This window comes from Xyrauchen texanus, chromosome 41 (genome assembly GCF_025860055.1).
Source record: "Xyrauchen texanus isolate HMW12.3.18 chromosome 41, RBS_HiC_50CHRs, whole genome shotgun sequence".
Classification (NCBI taxonomy): Eukaryota; Metazoa; Chordata; class Actinopteri; order Cypriniformes; family Catostomidae; genus Xyrauchen; species Xyrauchen texanus.
Window position 1 is genome coordinate 14,885,471 of NC_068316.1, and position 22,717 is coordinate 14,908,187.

The window sequence follows — 22,717 nt, forward strand, 5'->3', positions numbered from 1 at the left end:
CAAAACGTTGAAGCTCCCAAAGCACATAAAGGCAGCATAAAAATAATCAACATGACTCCAGTGGTTAAATCAATATCTTCAAAAGCAATATGATAAGTGCAGGTGAGAAAATTTAAGTCATTTTTTACAATAAATTTCCACTTTCACATTTTTCTTTTGTTTTTGGCTATTCACATTATTGGTGCATATCGCTACTTACTAGGCAGGGAGGAGAATTCATAGTAAAAAAAAAAAAAAAAAAATATGACTTAAAGAAGCTGTTTCTCACCCAAACTTATATAGCTTCTGAAGACTCTGAAGACTTTCTGTTCTCACCCAAAACCAACTGAATTGCTTCAGAAAGTATGGATTTAACCACTGGACACTTATTACTTTTATGCTGCCTTTATGTGGTTTTATTTTGGAGCTTCAGAATTTTGGTCATCATTCACTTGCATTGTATGGACCTACAGAGCTGAAACATTCTTCTAAAAATCTTTGTTTGTGTTCAACAGAAGAAAGAAAGTCATCGAAGATGGCATGAGGGTGAGTGGAAGATGAGAGAATGTTTATTTTTGGGTGAACTATCCCTTTAAGGTGGTTCAAATCAACATTTTCTCACAATTTTAACAATTTTAAAACACATTTATGAGATGTCGATTCAATTACTTTTTTTTTTTTTTTTTTACAATAGCTTCCATTAAAAACAAAACAAAAAACAAAGAGCACTTTTGTGTTGCAGTATACTTTCGTTGTTGTTAAATAAATAGAGCCCTCAAACATTTAAAAAAAAAAAGTATCTGGAAAGAAATTCGTTGTTCAAAAAAATGTCAACAATCTTCCGATTCCTTCTTTGCTTGTTGATAGATATAACGTAAACAAAGCGTTGCATAGTGAATTCTTTTTACGTGCCCTCCCAATTATAGTTACCTCCTAAGGCATTTTTGTAACTATTTTAGATACAATTCTTCTCAAAATATTTCAATGACAAAAATAATTAAATAATAATAGAAAGTGTGCACTGTTATAGTAAACGGAACATTACCATTTAAATGAATGGAAATATCATGGAAATCAATATGACCTTAAAAAGTAATGGAAATCTCAATAGTTAATCTAAATATTTTCAGTTATGCACAGCTTTAAAATATTTAGTCGGCTAGGAATGACTCTTTCTTATTGCAGCCTCTTTAAAAAAATAATAATCATTGTAAGCACGAATAGCTGGGAAAGTAATAGAAATTAATTTGCCAAAAGATTTGAGAACCCTGATATAGTAAGAAGACGAGCCTAATAATATCATCATCTGCAAATTTAGAATTTATTCATGTATTGCACCACAACAAATGACTACACCAGACAAATGTCTATTATTTATGTGTTTTATACGTTATTATTGTGCTGTTATGCATCTATTACAGTGGGGACCAGTTTTTGCGCACACGGTAGTAGTCCGGACAGTTGTTTGTGTAGCTCCGTTGGTCCCATCTTGCCTACAGTGTAATCAGAGCGTAGAGGAAAGAGAGCTCGTCCATATTACAGCTGCTGTTTCAGGTACAAAAATATCTATAACATCTCTTGACTCTTTATTATGTTCTTATTCTGCATAGTGTTAATACAATTCACATTTTCTGTTACATTCTTGTGTCAGTGACATTTTTTATCATCTTGTCAAAATAATGATCTAAACCTTTCATTGGCACACAGTTAGCTTGTCAGCAATCTGTCGACATCATCAAAGGTGTTGCGCATTTTAAATGACAGCTCGCTCCGCCGCATGACTTGCGTTTGCATGATGACAGGCGATGGTGACAGTTTAATGACTTAATAAAATGTGAATTTCGCCATGTGTAGAGTGCTAGCCGAGGCTGTTTTATTGTCTGTCGGGTAGGTTGCTAGCTGATATGGAGCCCGACCTTTTCTTTTTCATGTTCCTCCTCGGAGTGTTTGTGATTGGACAATCGATGTGTCAGTCATAAGTAATGGGTCCCTCATTGGTTGTGAGGCTGACAGTGTCAGTTTAGGTGCTTGACTTGTTCTGCGGTGGCCTACTGTGTGACATATTATAACACAGCAGCGGCACGGATATTGTTCAGTTTTATTGATTTGACTACTCTATGTTGATATCGGTGTGTGTTGTCTTGTGTCAAAGCTGTTTTTCCCCATACTGAGTTTACGAATTGCCTGACGTTCATTTTGTCATGCATTCCTCTAATGGTGGCACTGTGAGACAGTTAAGTTTATGGCTCAGACTCTCTTTAAATGTCCACATTATTTCTGGTTTGTATTTTCATGCTGTCTCATCATCACTGCTTAATATATGTTAAACTAGCCCGACTTTGCACTGTCAAAAGTAACATCCACAGACAGCATTGTGCTCTGGTTTCCAATTTGTTTCAGCATCATATTGGTAAAATGCTTAATGAACTTTACTTTAAGTCCTTTGGTATAAGTCATGTTATAAGTCATGGAGATTCAGTTTAGTATGTCTATATCAGATCAGTATTTAGTCAGGGTAAACTGACCTTTGCCAAGGAAACTTAATGGTCTGCACAAGCCAATTTATGAAAGATTTAAAATAAATATTCCAGGTTCAGTACAAGTTACGCTCAATCAACAGCACTGGTGGCATAATGTTGATTACCACAAAAAATATTTTTGACTCGTCCCTCATTTTCTCAAATCAAAAATCGAGGTTACAGTGAGGCACTTTCAATGGAAGTGAATGGGACCAATTTTCGGAGAGTTTAAAGGCAAAAACGTGAAGCTTATAGTTTTATAAAAGCAATTACATTAATTATACTTGTAAATTTTTGAGCTATAATTTTGTTTAAATCATTATTTTTACATTGGTTTTAAGGTTTTATGGTTTGTTGACATTAGATCGTCATGGCAACAAAGATGTAAAATTGTCTATAACTTCACATAGAAAAGGTTAGTAAGCGATTTCACTAAAATAATGTTAACACGCATGTTGTTTATGTTTTGTGGCTATACTTTTGAATAATTTTAACATTTCCAGATTCGCCCCATTCACTTCCATTGTAAGTGCCTCACTGTAACCTAGGTTTTTTTTAAAGAAAAGGAGAGAGGTCAAAAGAAATGTTTTTGTGGTTATCAATATTATGCCATAAATGCTATCGATTGAGCTTAACTTGTATTGAACTCAGAATATTCAGAAAGCACATGAATGGTTAGATTTCAGAAATTTGATGATGTAAGCAACACAATAGGGTTCATGAACAGGGCACAATGTCATGTAATTTCATCAACATTTACCCATTTTTGTCTTCGGAATATCTGAGCAGCTGTTTCTGTGGTGATGGACCCTCCCGGCGGCCGAGACGAGCGTCATCGTCAGGCGGAGCGCCTTCGGCGGGAGGAGGCATACTATCACTTTATTAACGAACTGAGTGAGGAAGAGTACAGACTAATGAGAGACAGCAATCTACTGGGAACACCTGGTGAGAACACTTCAAATACAGTTAAGGCAAAGACAAACACATGCTTTTGGACCCTCTATAGCACACAGTACAATAATGATAATGTAAATCATCCTTTATTCCGGAGCCCCTAAAACTCAAATACATAAACAAAAGGCAATTAATACCACTGACACATTTGGGTTTCACCATTACTCACAATAGGAAATCCCCAAACCAAGCCTTTCACTCAAAGGAACAAAATATATCTCTTTAATAAGGTGTGCCCTGGTATGATCATAGGTGAAGTCACAGCAGAGGAGTTGAGGCAGCGTCTGGATGGTGCAAAGGAGCAAGTGTCTTCTCAGCCACGCCCTGAACCACGCCCACAGAACAGTGAGGCAGAGGGCAGTAGCGGTGAGGAAACTGGATTGTTTTTGTATTCAAATGGTATTCTAATCCTTTCATTGAATAATGATATTTTATGTTTGTATAAAATATTGTTCAGGATCTTACCCATAAGCCCAGAAACAATTTCAAAAAGAGTTTAGGGGGAGATCTGCTGAATTCTGTGGATGGATTTAAACATTGTAAAACAGGCCGATTTTAGGGCTTATTTTGGGCCAATTTTGCTGTCCAAATCTGTGGAGCATTCCAGTACATTCTATTGTGTACCACATGAAAAAAGAATGAAAGGGATCTAATTAGTTTGTGCAAAAAGAAATAATAGATGAACATGCAGTTGTTTCATTATTCTCTTGTTAAATTCATGAATATATGGTGTGAAATTGGAATAGTACAGTTTCTTAAAGTGTTTCTTTTCCAGGTGCCGTTGAGCCAGGTGTGGAGACGTCTAATGGCGATTCTCTGCTGGAGTGGTTGAACACGTTCCGTCGCACGGGAAATGCCACCCGTAGCGGGCAGAGCGGCAACCAAACCTGGCGTGCCGTCAGCCGCACAAACCCCAACAGTGGCGAGTTCCGCTTTAGTCTTGAGATCAACATAAATCACGAGCAGCCTGAGCCTGGAGAACACAGTGAGACACCCAACCCCACAGAACTCCCTATGCCCCCTCCCCCAGTGTCGCCTGAACCTGTACCCACAACCATGCACAGCCCCACAAGGTTTGCACCTTACTCACTTCAACACCCCACACCATACTCTACAGCCAGGCCCACTTTGGGAAGGAGGGCTGCAGTGCGCCGCACGCGGAGTAGCACGGCTCCACCTATAACGCCTCCTCTGATCTCGCAGGCTCCTCCCACTCCTCTGAGGAGGAACCTGCCCCCTTTGCTGAGCTCTCCCCCTCCACAGGCTCCACTCACCTCTCAGTCACAAGAGCAGGATAGTGGTGCTGTAAGGGGTCAAATACAGGTCACAACATCTTCAGTCAATGCAGAGGATGGGCAGAATGGGAATGAAGGCCCAGGCTGTCCCGATGCTATGCCCCAGTCTGGCCCTCAAGTGGCGCTAGCAGGGCGTGAGCCGCGAAACAGTAGGACTCGTTCACGTGGCCGTGTGCGCAGGGCAACAGGAGGAGGCGGGGCTTTGTCTCGCTCCTCAAGACGTAGCCGCTCCCCCCTGGACAGAAATCCGGCCCCCAGTGTAAGCCCCACCCATAGCAGCAATGCTTCCCCAGTGGAGTCCAATGGAAGTACAGCTATTGCTATGGAGATGGGTGAGGCTGCTGTAGAGCCGACAGAGCCTACAGATCCTCTCCCTGAAGCAGGTGAGGAAGAGGGTGAGACACCTGTATCAGGTAATGCTGGAGTGCGGCGCCACCCTACAATCATGCTGGACCTCCAGGTGCGGCGTATCAGACCGGGTGAGAACCGTGACAGGGACAGCATTGCCAGTCGTACTCGTTCTAGGGCTCGCGCCGCTGAAAACACGGTTACATTTGAGAGTGACAGTGGGGGATTTCGCCGAACCATCTCCCGCTCAGAACGCGCAGGAATCCGCACTTACGTCAGCACTATACGCATCCCGCTGCGCCGCATTTCCGAGACAGGCCTTGGTGAGCCCAGCTCAACAGCACTGCGCTCCATCTTGCGGCAGATTATGACCGGCTTTGGCGAACTCAGCTCCCTCATGGAGACGGAAGCGGACTCAGAGACTTCTACACCCAACCAGGACTCTGCTCCGGCAGCTGGAGCCCAGGTGTACCATGTAAATGACAATGAGGGCGGTACAGTCCACAGTGGGGTGGAATCAGCTCGAGAGGGTTTAGCAGAGGGTGAGGAGGAAGGGCAAGTACGGATGAGTAGGACTGGGACAGAAGGACGGCCTAGCAGTAGAGACACAAACAATCTGGTGGAGAATGGCACGTTGCCTATCCTTAGGCTTGCACACTTTTTCTTACTCAACGAAGATGAAGATGAGGAGCACCCGCGGGGCCTCACAAAAGAACAGATTGACAATCTTGTCACACGCACTTACGGTCAGGTCAACCTGGAAGGTGAGCACGGCCGCGCTTGCAGCGTCTGCATCAATGAGTACACTCAGGGCAACAAGCTGCGTCGTTTGCCCTGTTCCCATGAATTCCACATCCATTGCATTGATCGCTGGCTATCTGAAAACAACACCTGCCCCATTTGCAGGCAGCCTATTTTGTCCAGCCATCAGGAATGATGTCAGGCTGTCACTATCAATCAACGGACTTAATGACTGACTTTACGTTCCACCATTGGTGGGAACCTGTACATAGTGCTTCAATGTTTTCATTCTCTGAGATCCATTGTATTCAAGCTAAAGGTAGAACCAAAAGTAGAAAAAAAGACTATAATGCAGAGATTTAACAAAGCTTTATTTTTTTAGACTCCTTTGGTTTTCTGCACTTGTTTTAATTTTTTCTCTTCTTCCATTCTCTCCACGATCTCTCCATTATGCTTTGTGGGCATATTATTAACAGACAGTGCGACTAACTCAGAAGGAGTTAGGAATGCTAGCTTCATTTAATTCTGTCTCACTTATGATTTTTATGCTGATTTTGGTGGCTTCAAAACACGAATTCTACAGATAGACCTACAAACTCTTCAAGTACTTGTAAATAAATGAATGTCTGTGTTTTCCATTTTAACAGTAAGACATATTCCAGGAATAAACTGAAGCTCCTGGTTTAATTTGCATTATAAAAATAAACCTTTATGTTTAAGCGCTTTCTACAGAATCCACCATTTTAAGCTGTTATGACATGGCTCTTAGTCGTCCTTGTAAATGCTCTTATTGTTGGGCAAAATAATTTTAAATGCGTTTTCAATCAAAGCAGGGTTTTAGTGGGATTTTATGGAATCGATAAGAAAAAGTATGTGATATATCTGGTCATAGATGATGTTTGTCAGTGCGGTTTCTCTATGAGTCCAGTTTTATAGGAATACATACTTCCTTAGGAAATTCCAATAAGTGCATCTGCATCTTTATATTAAGGAAAACAGCAGCGAGCATGTCCACCAACACTACACAACACAGTAATTTTTGAAGCGTGATCATTTTTTTCCAGACGGACTGAAGAGTCTCATTACATTTCTAATGCAAACAAGCCATTTAAATTTGAAAAACCCTTTTTGGAGTGCAGATCGGATTGTATGATATTGTATGACATAGTAAGTGCATGCTTGATTTGTCTTTGGTTTTCCTGCGTATAAACACGATAAAGCCCTTCAACATCCACAATGTTTTAATGTCAAGTGATAATTAATTTAAGAGTTTTATCCTAAAGCACTTGTCAGCAGCTGCCCTATAAGGCAATACATTTAAGCCTGTCATAGGCCAGACTTCTTCCTTGTTGATGCAATGATATGAGAAATTCAATGGGCAATGAAAGATGCTAATTGGTGGTTAGATATTAAACACACCTTATTTATGATGTTTCTCTACTTTTTACCCCTCTCATTTAACTACCTTTATTGTTTTTTTTTATCATGTGGACCGTATCTTACACACATTATGGTCCTTCCTCTTGCCTTCCCTTTGTGCAAAAGAAAGTATTTTAATGTACAGTGGTTTCACTTATTGCCTTGTCTTAAAGCCCAGTTTCCTTCAATCACCACTGTGTACAATTCATGCAGCGTTGCTCTTTTCCCACGTGAGGCAGAGTGCGAATTAGGACTCCTGAATGAAAGATCATGAATGTAGTAGTACCTTATACTCTTAAAGGGATACTTCACCCAAAAATGAAATTTACTCACCCTCATGCCATCCCAGATATGTATGAGTATCTGTATTCTGCTGAACACAAACGAAGATTTTAGAAGAATATTTCAGCTCTGTAGATCCATACAATGCAAGTTAATGGTGGCCAGACCTTTGAAGGCCACCATTAACTTGCATTGTATGGACCTACAGAGCTGAGATCTTAATTTGTGTTCAGCAGAATAAAGAAAGTCATACACATCTGGGGTGGCACGGGGGTGAGTAAATTATGAGAGAATTTTCATTTTTGGGTGAACTATTCAATGTACAATAAATGTCTGCTTCTGTTTCAGGATATTAATTAAAACAAAGACAGAATATTAAACATCTGTCCTCAAAGGTTTTGTTTTCTATATACTAAAATATCCCTTTATTTTGTTTACATGTTGTGAGGATGTGTGTATGTTATTAAAGAAGTGTGAATTCTAAGTATGTGTGTAGCGAATGTGTGTGTACATTTCTGTTGAATTCTGAATGGAATAGAATGGTTTTCGAGGTGTTGTGTAACTGATAGTGGGGGATTTTTGGCCATGAAGTTTAGATATTTAATGAAAAATTTACATAATTGAGCTATGACTATGTATTATGTTATAATGTGATGCTAAAACAGAAGAATATGTATTAAGTTACTATGTAATAAAATAAAACACATAGATTTTTCTTCTCTGCTCCCTAACAATTAAAGCCATGCTTTATTATTCTTTGAAACAAATTGACTTTTCATTCTATGATTAACCCTGAGTTATCATCTTTTTAAACTCTGAGATAAGGCCACTTTTAACTTGGTTCACACTTACACTTTTGAATAATTTAATTTTTAAAAGGGTTAGGGCTGCTTTTAAAGGTGGAGTTCACCAAAAAATTAAAATGCTCTCATCTACACTTATGCCATCCCAGATGTGTATGACTTTCTTTGTTTTGCTGTACATAAACAAAGATTTTTAGAAGAATATCTCAATTGTGTTGGTGCCTACAATGCAAGGGAATAGGTACCAATATTTTGAAGGTCCAAAAAGCATATAAAGGCAGCATAAAATAATCCACACGACTCCAGTGGTTTAATCCATGTCTTCAGAACTGATATGATATGTGTGATATATGATATTGAGAAACAGATCAATATCAAAGTCCTTTTTTATGATAAATCTCAACTTTTTTTATTTTGTTTTTGTCGATTTGCATACTTGTGCATATCACCACCAACTAGGCAGGGAGGATCATTTATATGAAATCTGAATTAAATATTGATCTGTTTCTCATCCACATCTATCATATAGCTTCAGAAGACATGGATTAAACCACTGGAGTCATGTGGATTATTTTATGCTGCCTTTATATGGTTTTTGGAACTTCAAAGTTCTGGCCACCATCAATATTGTGATTGTATGTACCTACAGTGCTGATATTTCTAAAATCTTCTAAAAATCTTCATTTGTGTGCAGCAGAAGTAAGAAATTCATACACAACTGGAATGGCATGAGAGTGAGTAAATGATCAGAGAATTTCATTTTTGTGTGAACTATCCCTTTAGCCCTGTGTTATGAAGTGCTACATTAGAGCAGGGTTAGCACTGTGTTGCAATGCCAAAGATATACATTGTTTTTACTAACTAGTAGAAATATGAGTAAAATATGAATTTATAGGACCAAATTACCTTAAAAAAAAAAATGATTACCCTGAAAGTGTGAAGATAGTTGCCTTAACAATTCACCCCAAATTGTTGCACCTGATGAATTTGGCCTCCTTTGTATCTTTATAATATGAATATGAGATTTATATTCGTTGGCTTTTTATTTTACATAAGTAGCCTAACTAACCAAATGGGCCTACACTAAATTTTATAAACGACAAAGCATAAATTATATTACTTTTGATAGCCAATCTTATTAAACAGTTTAAGTCCAGACCATATGAGAGCGTATGGGACCATATGAGAGCGTATGGGACAGCTTAAAGTGATAGGCGGAGTCTGATGACGGCGTGCTCGTGGATTCGCCCTGTACATTCGCGCGACGGATCAGCAGTATGGCAGGAGCGCGTGCCCACTCCAGTGCGCGCGGTTGAGGGTGACCCATCATCAGGATCTATGTTGTCTCCATCAAAAAGACCGCATACCTGCCTCAATGGTCCGCATACCCCCGCTGAGTCCATGAAGCACGAGTATGCAATCATTGTGCTCCCCTTGATGGAAGCCTAACACATGCGTGCACGATGTATTTCAACAGACGATCGAAGATCCACAGCGAGGGAGGTAAGCGTGACATAATCTGCCGAGATGTGCGACGTATATTCTTTCGGTTGGCAACGCACTTTGTGAGGTGCGTCAGCTCTGTTTACGTATGTGTTTTTCTCGGTGTTATGATGTGCCATAGAATATTATTTTCTTTTTCTTCAGTAAAATATACATAAATAAACACACTATTATGATGCGGTACACAAGCGGCCCGGTCTTTACTTTGGCCAGTCCTTAAACAACATCGAGAAATGTCTGTAGCCTACTGTATGCATGTGTTTATGAGAATAGGGAGGTGATGGTGGTGATCGAAACGGCCAGCATCCTCCACCTGTCTCGTTTTGGGATGCTGGCGTGAGCTGTGTTGTAGATGACCTGTCATTTTCGCAGTGTAAACAGATGGGTTACCAGGGTAATGCTCTGTTATCACTTGGGAGAGAGTGGGAGTTTACGAATAACTGCTCCTCTGAGATAAACAACCGAAGAGAACGACCAAATTGAATCTTATCCAAATCTGCATGGGCGTTTGGTTGCGAAACTCTCTTATTAATGGTTATTTAGTCTACTCGTCACGTGACACTTTAAAGCGCTCTAACTTCGTAAGCTCACAGACAGGGCCGCCTCACCTGTTGAGGTCATGTGCACCTACTTTCCATTATTTACTTAAAATTAAAGTAAAAAGTTAAGCTAGATGCCAATTCTGCCATGTAAAGTCGATTACACCATATTTTGATTGTTTAATTGCATTGCAATTTAAAAAAAAAAAAAATTCTGACATCATCAAATTGTACAGTCACTCAATATCTCTACAATTATTTAAATATTAAAATCCCAACTTTAATACATTTATTTCCATTGTTGCATAATTTTGCCTCTAAGGCATTATGCCTCCCACAAGCATACCAAAAATATAATATTTTAAAATTGGCTTTTGACTGAAACGAGGTCCATCTTATGCAAGAAAATGTAAATCAAGCTATTTATTTATATATATTGCTTGCATAATGGATACAATATAGGGTTATATTTTTTGCTGTTCTTTAACATTGTTAGTTTTCTGACATCAGCAAATGTTATAGTCGCTCCATTTCTCTGCAAATATTTAAATAAACATAAATCTTTGATACTAGTAATTCGATTGTTGCATAGTGTTGCCTTCAAACAACATATTAAGATTAACATTTAAATTTCATAACAAAATTCCATTAAATTGAACATCATTAATAAAATAAATAATAAAAAACAAGATTTTTAAACACAATTCAATTTGAGGGAATTTTGTTTTGTTATTGAAATTCTTAAATGTAAAAAAAAAGGCTAAAATATATTTATAATAAATATAATAAAATATATTAGCACACAAAAAAGGAAATCAAGCATTTTTTTAGATGCTTTCTTAAGGCATGGAGTGTATGGTTAAAATATTATTATATATTTGTGCTTTTCTGCAACATTTTTAGATTTATGACATCAGTAAATTGTATAGTCATTCAATATCTCTACAAATATTTATAAAACCAAAAAATCTGTGACGCAATTAATTCCATTGTGTTACCTACAAACAACATATCTCCCAGGACCCACCCAAATATTCTTTTTTTTTTTATTTTCTTTTCATTTTACACATAAACAATTGTAAGATTTACACATTTAAATTTAATAACAAAATTCCATCAAATTGAATAGAGTAATCTTTTATAATAAATAACCCGAAATATTTAAAGTTTTAGTGATTTTATTTAGTTAAACATTACACAATTTATTTTTAGGGGATATTGTTTTGTAATTTAAATGCGTAATTCTTAAAAACAGGCTAAAATATTTTTTGAGTGTAGTAATGAATAATTTTATGCAAAATTTAATTGCTTTCATAATGCACGCAGTATATGGTTAAAATAGGGCATATTTTATGCACATATCTGCTAATTGTACTTAATTTCTCTTCAAATATTTACAGTAAATACATAAATAAAAATCTTTGTAATAGCCTATTTCTTTCCATTGTTGCACAGTGTTGCCTCCAATCAACATACTTCCCAGGATCCTCCAAAATATTCAAATTTAAAATACACAAGAATAGTTCAGAGACTGCAAACAACTGAGACTGCATCCCTGCAGAGTACCTTTAAGACTCCAGTGTGAATGGAAATGCGCCACTGAGACAATTATTATAATGAGCCTAAGCGGGACCAAATATAAATCATTTCCCAGACTTCAGTCTAGCACACAGCAAGTTTGAAAGCCCTTAATGTGCAAAACAGGAGCCATGAGTAAATTGCTCTTGAAATTTGAGCAGTGGTGGCCCGTCTAAGAGATTGCAATGTGTCGTTTGGCAGCAGGTCTGTTCCAGCATGTGCTCATTCTATGGGGCTTTGTGACTTGATGACACAGAGGGAGGAGTCTTTTGACTGAGTGACTCAAATGCATTGTGTGTTACACTTAACATTTGTTCAGATCATTTGACCATCATGTTCCAGATTTAACTTGCAGGGGCCATATTGTTGGCAAACACATTTTGAATGTGCATCTGGTTTGTTTTAGTGTTGGATACTACTCATTAAGCTGTAAATCTTTAATCTGTCTAGTATATTACTATTATATTATATATATATATAATATTAGTATATTATATTAGGTGCTTGAAGGAATATCTTATTAAAATCATTCATAAAACGTAGCACATTGATGTCAACAGAGGTTAAAGTGGAAAGGGTTTACAATATATCATTAATCCACTCAGTTCTACTAAACAACAGATGACTAAACAACTGTTTTCCTTCAACTTTGCTCTTCATATGGTAGGTTCATGATGGAAATGGAACAGAATCAAGTGAATAGAGCAAAAAATAACATATAACATCAATAAATAACATCTCAAACCAAGTACTCATAGATACATTAATACTAATTTACTTTTGTTTGAACAGTTATTATAAGGAAAGGATGAGAGAACAATAAAATTCTGATGTCGTAGGTGAGTTACATAATGCTCAAACAATAATTAGGGGCTCCTGCTTTAGTGATCAGCTATACTGTGTGCAAGGTGCATTCACTTTTAAAGGTCACATGGGGGCAGCATCTGGAAACTCATTATCCAGCTGCTGCCTCGCAGCACCAGCAGTTTCAGGGCAAGAGTGAGTGTGGTTATATGACGTCACATTAGAATTGTATTCAATTGCAGTATAAAACATATTTTACTAAGATAGTTCATGCTTTGCTTATCATCAACCCTTTCGTATATCTTGTAACATGGTTTTTCAAGTGTTTTTCCACATATTAATGTTCAAAAGCTGTGTCCGTGCTGGTTGTACACATAAAATAGCCTAAATTTAAGAGGCGAGACATGTGATATGGTTGATATTAGTTTAATGGAAGATCCTTTATCCATTTCTTCTTAATGTTGTTTGTTTGTCAGTTGAGTCATAATGGAGAGATGACAGACAGCTCCATCCACAGTTAATTATCAGGCTAAACAAGTTCATTTGTGTGTTAGTGAAATATTGTGCTATGAATATAAATCTGTACTTGCAAACAGCTTAAAACAAGTATTGCTTTATTAATTTTATTTCATACTTGAATAAAACAAAAACAAAACACTTTGTCAAAGGGTGATCTTGTTTAAAGAATAGAACTAGCATGCTAAAGGAATACTATTAGAAACCAGTAGTACTTAGAACAATTATTTTATTGCTGTCAATAAGTTTATTCATTGCATAAAATATTACTAAACTTTAGTTCATTGGACAGTTACTTAAAGCAGGGGTTCCAAAACTTTTCAAAACTATGGCACCCCTTTATAGTTTTTTCCCCCAGGGCAGCCTGACCACTGAAAAATAAATAAACAAACAAATATGCTATTGAAAAACTTCTTTATTTAAATTGTTTATTATTCATATTAACAAATTAAATAAGAACAATGTAGCCCTTAAGTGTTTCTTAAGTAAAATTTGCTTCAAGCTTTTAAATTAATTATTCAAGCTGTGTGCATTTTTCCTTTCCCTTTTTGATTTATACAGTATGTAGTAGCACCTAATAAACAAGAAGAAAAAAAAGAAACAATTCTAGAACCAATAGTTTCACTAAAAATGTATGGCAACATACCCCAATGAGCCAAAACTTTATGACCACTCTTTATGAAGCAAATAACATTGATCATATCTAACAAGGCCACATGTCAAAATCTGAGTATAGATGGTAAGGGAACAATCAGTTCTCATAGTCAACATATTTAATGCAGGAGAAATGGGCAGGAGTAAAGACCTGAAGGACTTTGACAAGGGCCAAATTGTTATGGGCAGATGACTGGGTTAGAGCATCTTTGAATTGGCAAGGCTTGTGGTTGCACCGGTCAGCAGTGGTGAGTACCTACCAACAGTGGTCTGAGGAGGGACCAAACTGGCGACAGGGTGTTGGGTGCCCAAGGCTTATTGATGCACAAGAGTAATGAAGGCTAATGATGGTTAGCCTTTGCACCTTTGCGTATGGGGCTGCGTAGCTGAAGACCGGTCAGAGTGCCCACGATGACCCCTGTCCACCATCGAAAGCGCCTGCAATGGACATGTGAGTGTCGGAACTGGTCCTTGGAGTGGTGGAAGAAGGTTGCCTGGTCTGATGAGTCCCGTTTTCTTTTACATGTGGTCGGCCGTGATGGCCCCAGGGGTCCGGCCATTCATGTGGACATCAACTTGACACGTGCCACCTACCGAAACATTGTTTTAGACCAGGTACACCCCTTCATGGCAATGGTTCCCTGATGGCAATGGTTCCCTGATGGCCTCTTTCAGCAGGATAATACACCCTACCACACTGCACACATTGTTCGGGAATGGATTGAGGAACACGATGAAGTGTTCAAGGTATTTACCTGGCCTCCAGCTTCCCCAGATCTCAATCTGATTGAGCATCTGTGGGATGTGCTGGACCAACAAGTCGGATCCACGGCGGCTCCACCTCGCAACTTACAGGACTTGAAGGATCTGCTGTTAATGTCTTGGTGCCAGAAACCACAGGACACCTTCAGGGGTCTTGTAGAGTCCATTGCTTGGTGGGTCGGCGCTGTTTTGGCAGCACGCCGAGGACAAACAGTATATTAGGCAGGTGGTCATAAAGTTTTGGCTCATCATTGTATGTGGACTGCGGGACTACATTTAGAAAACTATTTTTTTTAAATAAAATTGTTTATAATGTTTCCAGGAGTGTTGGTTATTCATGTTTTTGAGATGTTACAGACATTACATCAGAAATTAGTATAATTAATTCTTATTTAAAGTAATGGCAATATCATCCAATCACTGCCAACCATGTTAAAATAAAATTATACATTTTTAATCTATGTACTGATTACCATTGTCCCACATCTGCCAAACATGTTGAGTCATCCAAACATAATCTACAGCATGAAACTGAACATTTGATAGGAAATTTGGAGTGAATGCACTTAGCTTCATAGAGAGCTATAGGATCCTCCCCATGCTCCCTATTTAGTAAATGACTTAACCTCCAGACAGTGTGCTGTCTGTCTGCACTGGTCCCAGAACAGTTCAAAATGCACCTTATTTTCATCCTACCTATATAAAGTTTCTGAAAGCAACATTTAAAATGTTTCAACATACATAACATCAAATAGAGGTTTAGAAACCTTGTCCAATCAAATGCTTTCTTGAACGAGAACGCACCCTCCCCTGACAACTGTTTAGCCCAGGGTTCCTCTCACGGGCCGGAAGTGGCAAATGTTTGGCTCATGCTAAAGGCATGTTCACACCAAATCCATGACAATTTTGCAAGACAAACTTCCTACAAATGTTCTATACACACAAGAATCCATAAAAAAAAAATACAAATGAAAACACATTTCACCCCCTGTACAGTAGGTGGCGCTGTTGCTGTTCTACACACATTTATACCAGTCTCCTGCCCGCACCTTCAGCTGATAGAGATATTGAAATATTGTTAAAGCATTTATTTACCTAACTTGGCTTAACTGTTTCATTATGTTTTTGATGCATTCTGAGGAGTATTTTTTGCGAGTGAGATGAGTAAGGAGCACTGTTGCATAAATATACGTCCTGTTTACATTTGCTCATGTATTTTGCTACAAGTATCTTCCAAACAGGCTCACAAACCCAACTTCTCTTTTTATAATGCCTGGATTAATGCCTAGCCCTGGATATTATAACACAAGGTACTGTGATACAAATACACATGCACAATAGTGCACATTAAGAATAACATGTATAGTACAGTATAAAATCTTATGCATAATATAAAAAATTATAAATGTGAAAAGACTGGCTCACAGTCTATCCATCCATCCATCCATCGTCAACCGCTTATCCTGTGTACAGGGTCGCGGGGGGCTGGAGCCTATCCCAGCTAACATTGGGCGAAAGGCGGGGGACACCCTGGACAGGTCGCCAGTCCATCGCAGGCTCACAGTCTATTCTTTATCGAAATTATTGCAAAGCTTTGTTATATTATCTGTGCAATAAAAATAGCAGTGTGGATCTACAATTTGTCGTGTGCAGTAAAATATTACGTTACTACGAGCTTAGTGCAAACAATTTGCCGAACCTCACTGCTATATTTAATGATAGGAGAAAATGATAGGTGCAGTGATATACTGAATAATGTACATTAAAACAAAACACCACAATCAGAGCTTTAAAAACAGACCGGGTTTGTGTTTGCAGTTCAAAGCGGTTGAAGTATATTATATAAGATATCATTTTCGGTGGTACCAGCTGCACCTTCATCTCTGACTCATTGTTTTCGACAATGAACATCATCAAGAATCAGGATAGTGCACATCTTGATCAGTGTCTCAAAAGAGTATAGCTCCAACATCAGAGGTATTGCTTCGGATGTAGATGTCAATTAATACAGGTACTGATTCAGCCGCATAAAATCTAAGTAAGAACAATAACAATATTAATGCAAATAGGTCTAATACAGCAATTGGGGAAAGTGCAGGGAGAAGATCCCATTTGGAGATGAGCAGGAACAGTTGACTTGCATGGAGGACATTGAGATCCAGATTGTGCATTAAAGTTTTTTTTTTCTTTCTTTTTTCTTTTTTTTGCTTGTTCATTTTTTTTATTTTCAACAGTCAAAGTTGTGTAATTTTGTACAGTATCTGTATACACACAAAATGTTCATTATTGTTTGAATAAATAAAACAGGTAACTAATACTGATAAAAAAAATAGTAATATAAATAAATAATAATTATGGCTGCACAAGCACTTTTTTCAAACATTGAGGGCAGGTGCCCTTGGCTTTGTATTGTTTTATTTGTTTGTTTGTTTTTCTCCCCAGTTTGAATGCCCAAATGCCAATGTGCTCTTAAGTCCTTGTGGTGGTGTAGTGACTTGCCTCAATCCGGAGGGTGGAAGACAAATCTCAGTTGCCTCTGCGCCCGATACCGTCAATCCGCACATCTTATCACGTGGTTGTTGAGTGCGTTACTGTGGAAACATGGTGTGTGTGGAGGCCCACGCTATTCTCTGCGGTATCTACGCACAGCTCACCACACACCCCACCGAGAGCGAGAACCACACATTATAGTGACCATGAGGAGGTTATCCAATGCGAATCTACCCTCCATAGCAACCGGGCCAATTTGGTTGCTTAGGAGATCTGGCTGGAGTCACTCAGCATGCCCTGGATTCGAACTTGCAACTTCAGGGGTGGTAGTCAGCATCAATATACGCTGATCTACCCAGGTCCCCGGCTTTATATTGTGACAGAATTTGGCCCTTGGTGAAAAAACAGGGTTCCCCAATTAGTTAGCTCGTCTGGCTGTGTTCTAACTGGCACTGATTATGCTTTCGCTGGTCACTTTGAAGAAAGCATAATCCATGCTGTAGGGTCGTTCCAAACAGAATTTCCAATAAGAAATTAAGCTAGTTCTGACTGAACGTTATCACCTTTCATCCATCTGGAGCTCCCACACTAGAGGATAATTTGAAGGGAACATGTCATAGGGATGATAATTTCTGAATGGGACGCACCAATGCTAGAGTGGGACGTGAGGTGTCTTGGTATGTACCGCTTGAGTAAGTGTTATTTATTCTTAATGCGTAGTGTACTGTGGCTTAAAACATGATCTTTTACTCTCTTGTTTCTCATTCACCTGCATTGAATGTAAGTAAAGACCGAGATGGGCTGTGTGCATTTGTGGACTGTTATGGGGCTGTCAATTAGATCATTGTTCAGTTCTGAAGTCTTTGGTTAAACTGGCCAGTACTGAGAAAGTGGTATGAGTGAAAATGGCTGTAAACTAAAGCCTATTTGATGTTGTGACAGATCTCATGTCAGTTTAAGGGAATGAGGAAGCAGGAACCAGCTTACACACTTTAGGATGATATTAGTCGCTTTTCAGCTTAAACACATAAAGTAATGCAGCAGTCTACACCATTGTAAGACTCCAGTCTCTCTTCCCCCAACTGCCACTCTGGCTCTTTATTTCTCTCCAGCTCTTCACTGTAACACAAAACAGTTGTTAGAGATAATTCCCCCCAGGTGTCAATCCTTTCCGTTCTTCCAATCCCGGCCTCGCTCTCCACAGATGTCGCTCAACCATGCTCACATCACCACAGCTATTTAAAAAAAATGGGATGAGTCTTTTGTCATGTCCCACCCCAACTTCCTGTTTCAGTATAAATTCGTCAAAACACCAAATCGAACTGCACTTGTCAAGGCATTTTAAGGGGACTTTGAATGTACATGAGAAATCAAATTTAAATTTCAAATGGTCAGAAATAAGCAAGTCAACTTAGCATATGGCTAATATAGTCCCGAGGTCGCCAGAACCGGCCGGATCCAGCTCCATTCCTGCTTGGTATCTGACCGGAGGGTAAGGATGCCCACTTGATGGCCAAACACTCCTTCTCTATAGTGCTGTGCTTGGTCTCCCTTTTCGGAACCACCATCGCCAAAGTCACGGAGACCACCTCTCTCCATAGTTTTAGGAGGTTGAGGTGGTAATTCTGATGTGCTCCGCCTCTATCGTTCGTTTCACCTCAATCGAGTTCCCCAACTTACTTGATATGGGGAGCAATACAAGGACTTTATCTGCCAGTGTATAGTCTGGTTTGATGCTCTTCTCCTGTGTTAATTGCCCCAGTGTGTGGAATTTTGCTCTCGGTTCAAGAAAGTATTGAATTTCATTTTTACGGTTTAAAGGTCCCTCCTCCCAATTTTGCCATAGGACATTGAGCCACTTGTCCCAATTTCGAGCTTCTTTGTGCATGAACTTAAAAATCATATTCTTTATTGTCTGATTAAATCATTCGACCAAGCTGTCCATTTGGGGATGGTAAACGCTGGTCCAAAGCAATTTAATCCCCCAATAATTTGTACAGTTCATGTAGTGTACGTGACATAAATATAGTGCCCTGATCAGTGAGGATTTCTTGCAGAATCCCCACTCGGGAGATGATTCTGTAGAGTGCCTCCATAACACTTCCGGATAACGCTTGCGGAAAACGAGTTGTATAGTCCACCAGAAACAACACAAAGTGATGCCTGCATGCTGTCCTTTCTAGTGGCCCGATGAGGTCCATACCAATTTTTTCGAAGGGAACCATGATCAATGGAAGGGGCGCAATGGCACTCTTGGGATGGCTGGCAGATTCACCAACTGAAATTCATGGCATGCCACACACCACCTGGAATCCTCTAAGGGCTGGGGAAGCCGAGACGTCCCCCTCCCTTACATCCTCCTTATGTGGAGCTGATGTAGACGGCCCTGCCACCACCTCCCCAGCCAGCGAACCACACACCGATATGCTTTGTTGCAGGACTCATCCACACATATTCCCCTTAATAAAGTAGTTAATGCCGGCCAATTCGTACACAAGATTAGTGGATGGGAGAGGCGGAGACTAACCTCAACCTCAATTTTGTCCCCAAAATTGAATGATGGCCATCACTAAAGGGTAATTTTGGATATCCCCCTGCACACACATTACCTTCACCCACCAGCCTGTATCCAAAGCCTTGGATTGAACCAAGCTTTGGTGAATGGAGGTTTGATTACAACCTGAATCCACCAAGACTTTGTATGTACCCTTAATAATCACTGGTATCCTGGACGCTCCAGATCGATCAGGGGCAGCCTATGGCACATCTGGGATCCAGACCAATGCCCCCACCTCCATTGTGGGCATCGGCCCTGAGTTCCCCGCAGCTCCAGCAGACCGGCACAGGCTTCCCACATACACCCGTGACTGTGGATTCACCATCCTGGGGAGGAGAGCGGAGCGAGATAGTGGGGACCGGCGGGTTAAAAGGTCCCCGGGAATGGAGAGGAGGTTTTGGGGAAACCCCAACCATTTCCGGGGAGTATTGACAGGACAGAGGAAATAGGATGTGAAGGAGAGAGAAGAGGGCTCGCCGCCCCCCTGAAATGTCGCCAAGTGGTCCTCAGCCAGCTGGACGGCCTCATCCAGTGACGCGGGGTGGGACACTGGACCCATTCCGCCATCCCTTTCGTCAGTCGAGAGATGAATTGCTCCAGCACCACCAGATGGATCTCTGCCACGGTGTCGCTTCCTGCTGCCAGCAACCACCGCCAGCAGGAGTCACGGAGATGTTGCGCAAATGCAAATGGGCGGCCGAGCTCACTGAGCATTAGCGTGAAAGTTCTAGTACTCCAGGAGGTCTGTCACCGGAAGCTGTTGGGCTGCAAGTTGAGCCTCCCCGGTAAACAGCGCCAAAATGCGGACCGCCAACGAGTTGTTGGGAAGTTGTGGCCAGGGTCGCGGTTGAAGGTTCCCCCTGGGGTACTAAACTCCGTAACACCTTCTGGCCTTCAGCTTGGGCCTGAAGGAGCACCCAGAACCATTGGTCTTGCTCTGTGCGCAGGTCCAGGAGGGCCTGGTGCTGGGTTTGGTGGATACCAGCGAGGGTGTTGATCACCTCGGCCAGCGGAGAGGGACTCCATAGTGGCAATTCCTTCCTATTCTTGGGTTCTGGCACCACTGTGACATGACTCCTTTTAAGGGAATGCGGAAGAGCCAACCAACTTGCACACTTTAGGGGGATTTTATTCAGTGTCACTTTTCAGCTTAAACACAAAAACTCATTAGCTTCTTAACAAAAACATGAAGTCACACTGCAGTCCGCATCATTGTAAGAATTCATTCTCTCTCTCTCCCCAACTGCTGCTCTGGCTTCTCTTTATATATCTTTAGCTCTTCAATGTAACACAAAACAGCTGTTAGAGATAATTCCCCCCAGGTGTCAAACCTTACCATTTTTCCTCTCCCGGCCTCATTCTTCACAGACGTTGCCCGACCATGGCCACATTACTACTGATATATAAAAAAAATGGGATGAGACTTTTGTTATGTCACGGCCCCACTTTCTGTTTCAGTGGTAAATAAATCAAAACACCACATCGAACTGTACTTGTCAAGGCACTTTAAGGGGACTTTGAATGTACAAGAGAAATCAAATTTCAATTTCAATTAAAAAAATAAGCAAGTCAACGTAGCATATGTCTAATATAGTCCTGAGTTCACCAGAACTGGCCAAATCCAGCTCTATTACTGCTTGGCATCGCACTCCACTGCTACATGACAAAATGCAGCCGGTGCCAGCCAGACATCACTTCAGTCTATTACGATGGACCTCAGAGGATGAACTGATGCCAACTCCAACCATAAAACAAGGGATATTTCATATGCCATTGCCTGAGCCTTGGACTTTGGATAGACCTCCCCAAAATTACCGGCTGGTTGAACTGCGAAGCACCTCACTGATCTCTGCCTGCATCACCTCAGTCTAATGATGGACTACACTCTTAAAATGGAATACATACACTATCAATAAATTGCCAACAAATGCCTACATCAACCAACTAACAAAGGACAATGCATCTATGTGAACTTCTGCAGTTAATCCAGCATGGACTTCAAAGACATTAGTCGTTAATCTTACAGATCTTACATAATCTTTGTTTAAACACTGATCTAGTAAACTAAGTAAGTGTTAAGGATCAGAACTGGACTCAAGATGGCGCCGAGTATGGCTGCTGCATTGCGAGCTCCGATACAATACTGCGGTTTATTGTTTATTGTTTGTTTTGTTTACAGTTCTTTGTTTTTTTTGTCTTGGATGTTGTCTGCCTTATTGTTTACGACAGACAAACGCTTTTGGACATTGGTTCTACAATTACACATCGAAAACCGGACTTCAAATTCCTTAATGCCGACCCGCTGTTTACAAACACGCCGGCGGAGCCCTTTGTCTGGGCTGCTCGGCCGCGGAAATGCAGAAGGAAAAGAGGAAAACGAGCCGGCGTTCTCATCAGCGTAAGACGTCGTGCAAATCGACCCCCGCTACCCAGTATACTACTGGCAAATGTTCAGTCCCTGGACAACAAGCTTTCCAACGAGAGACGAGGGACTGCTGCGTTATATGCCTTACAGAAACCTGGCTGGCTGCGGAGATTCCAGACTCGGCCATCGAAATCACAGGCTTTTCCGTGCACCGAGCGAACAGAGCGAAAGACCTCTCAGGTAAAAGCAGAGGTGGTGGTGTATGTTTTATGATCAACAAATCATGGTGTGATCAGAGGAACGTACATTTCATCAAGCCTTTCTGCTCTCCTGATCTGGAATATCTCATGCTTCTGTGTCGACCATTCTGGCTACCGAGGGAATTCACAGCGGTCATTATCACAGCTGTGTACATCCCCCCACAATCCGACACAGACCGGGCACTCAGGGAACTGTATGGAAGTATAAGTGAGCAGGAAACCGCGCATCCTGAGGCTGCGTTCATTGTTACCGGGGACTTTAACAAAGCCAACTTCAAAATAATCGCTCCAAAATACCACCAACACATAAAGTTCAACACACGAGGGGAACGGGTTTTAGACCATTGTT

General features: G+C 40.3%; 2 protein-coding genes across 5 annotated transcripts in view; both read left to right on the forward strand.

Annotated features, from left to right (window-relative positions):
- The first annotated feature begins 1,432 nt into the window (after positions 1–1,432).
- On the forward strand, positions 1,433–8,262 carry LOC127634321 (E3 ubiquitin-protein ligase RNF6-like). The gene is made up of 4 exons (XM_052113816.1): positions 1,433–1,533; positions 3,288–3,443; positions 3,705–3,818; positions 4,228–8,262. Exons 2-4 carry the CDS (start codon positions 3,302–3,304, stop codon positions 6,030–6,032), a joined length of 2,061 nt encoding a protein of 686 aa, XP_051969776.1. The 5' UTR covers positions 1,433–1,533; positions 3,288–3,301; the 3' UTR covers positions 6,033–8,262.
- A 1,371-nt stretch (positions 8,263–9,633) lies between these two features.
- Positions 9,634–22,717, forward strand: part of LOC127634191 (phospholipid-transporting ATPase IB-like) — a 105,656-nt gene continuing 92,572 nt past the window's right edge. For all 4 annotated transcript variants that reach the window (XM_052113628.1, XM_052113629.1, XM_052113630.1 and 1 more), the window contains exon 1: positions 9,634–9,843. In XM_052113628.1, coding sequence (XP_051969588.1) covers positions 9,804–9,843 — 40 coding nt within the window. In that variant the 5' untranslated portion in view covers positions 9,634–9,803. The remainder of the gene's footprint in view (positions 9,844–22,717) is intronic.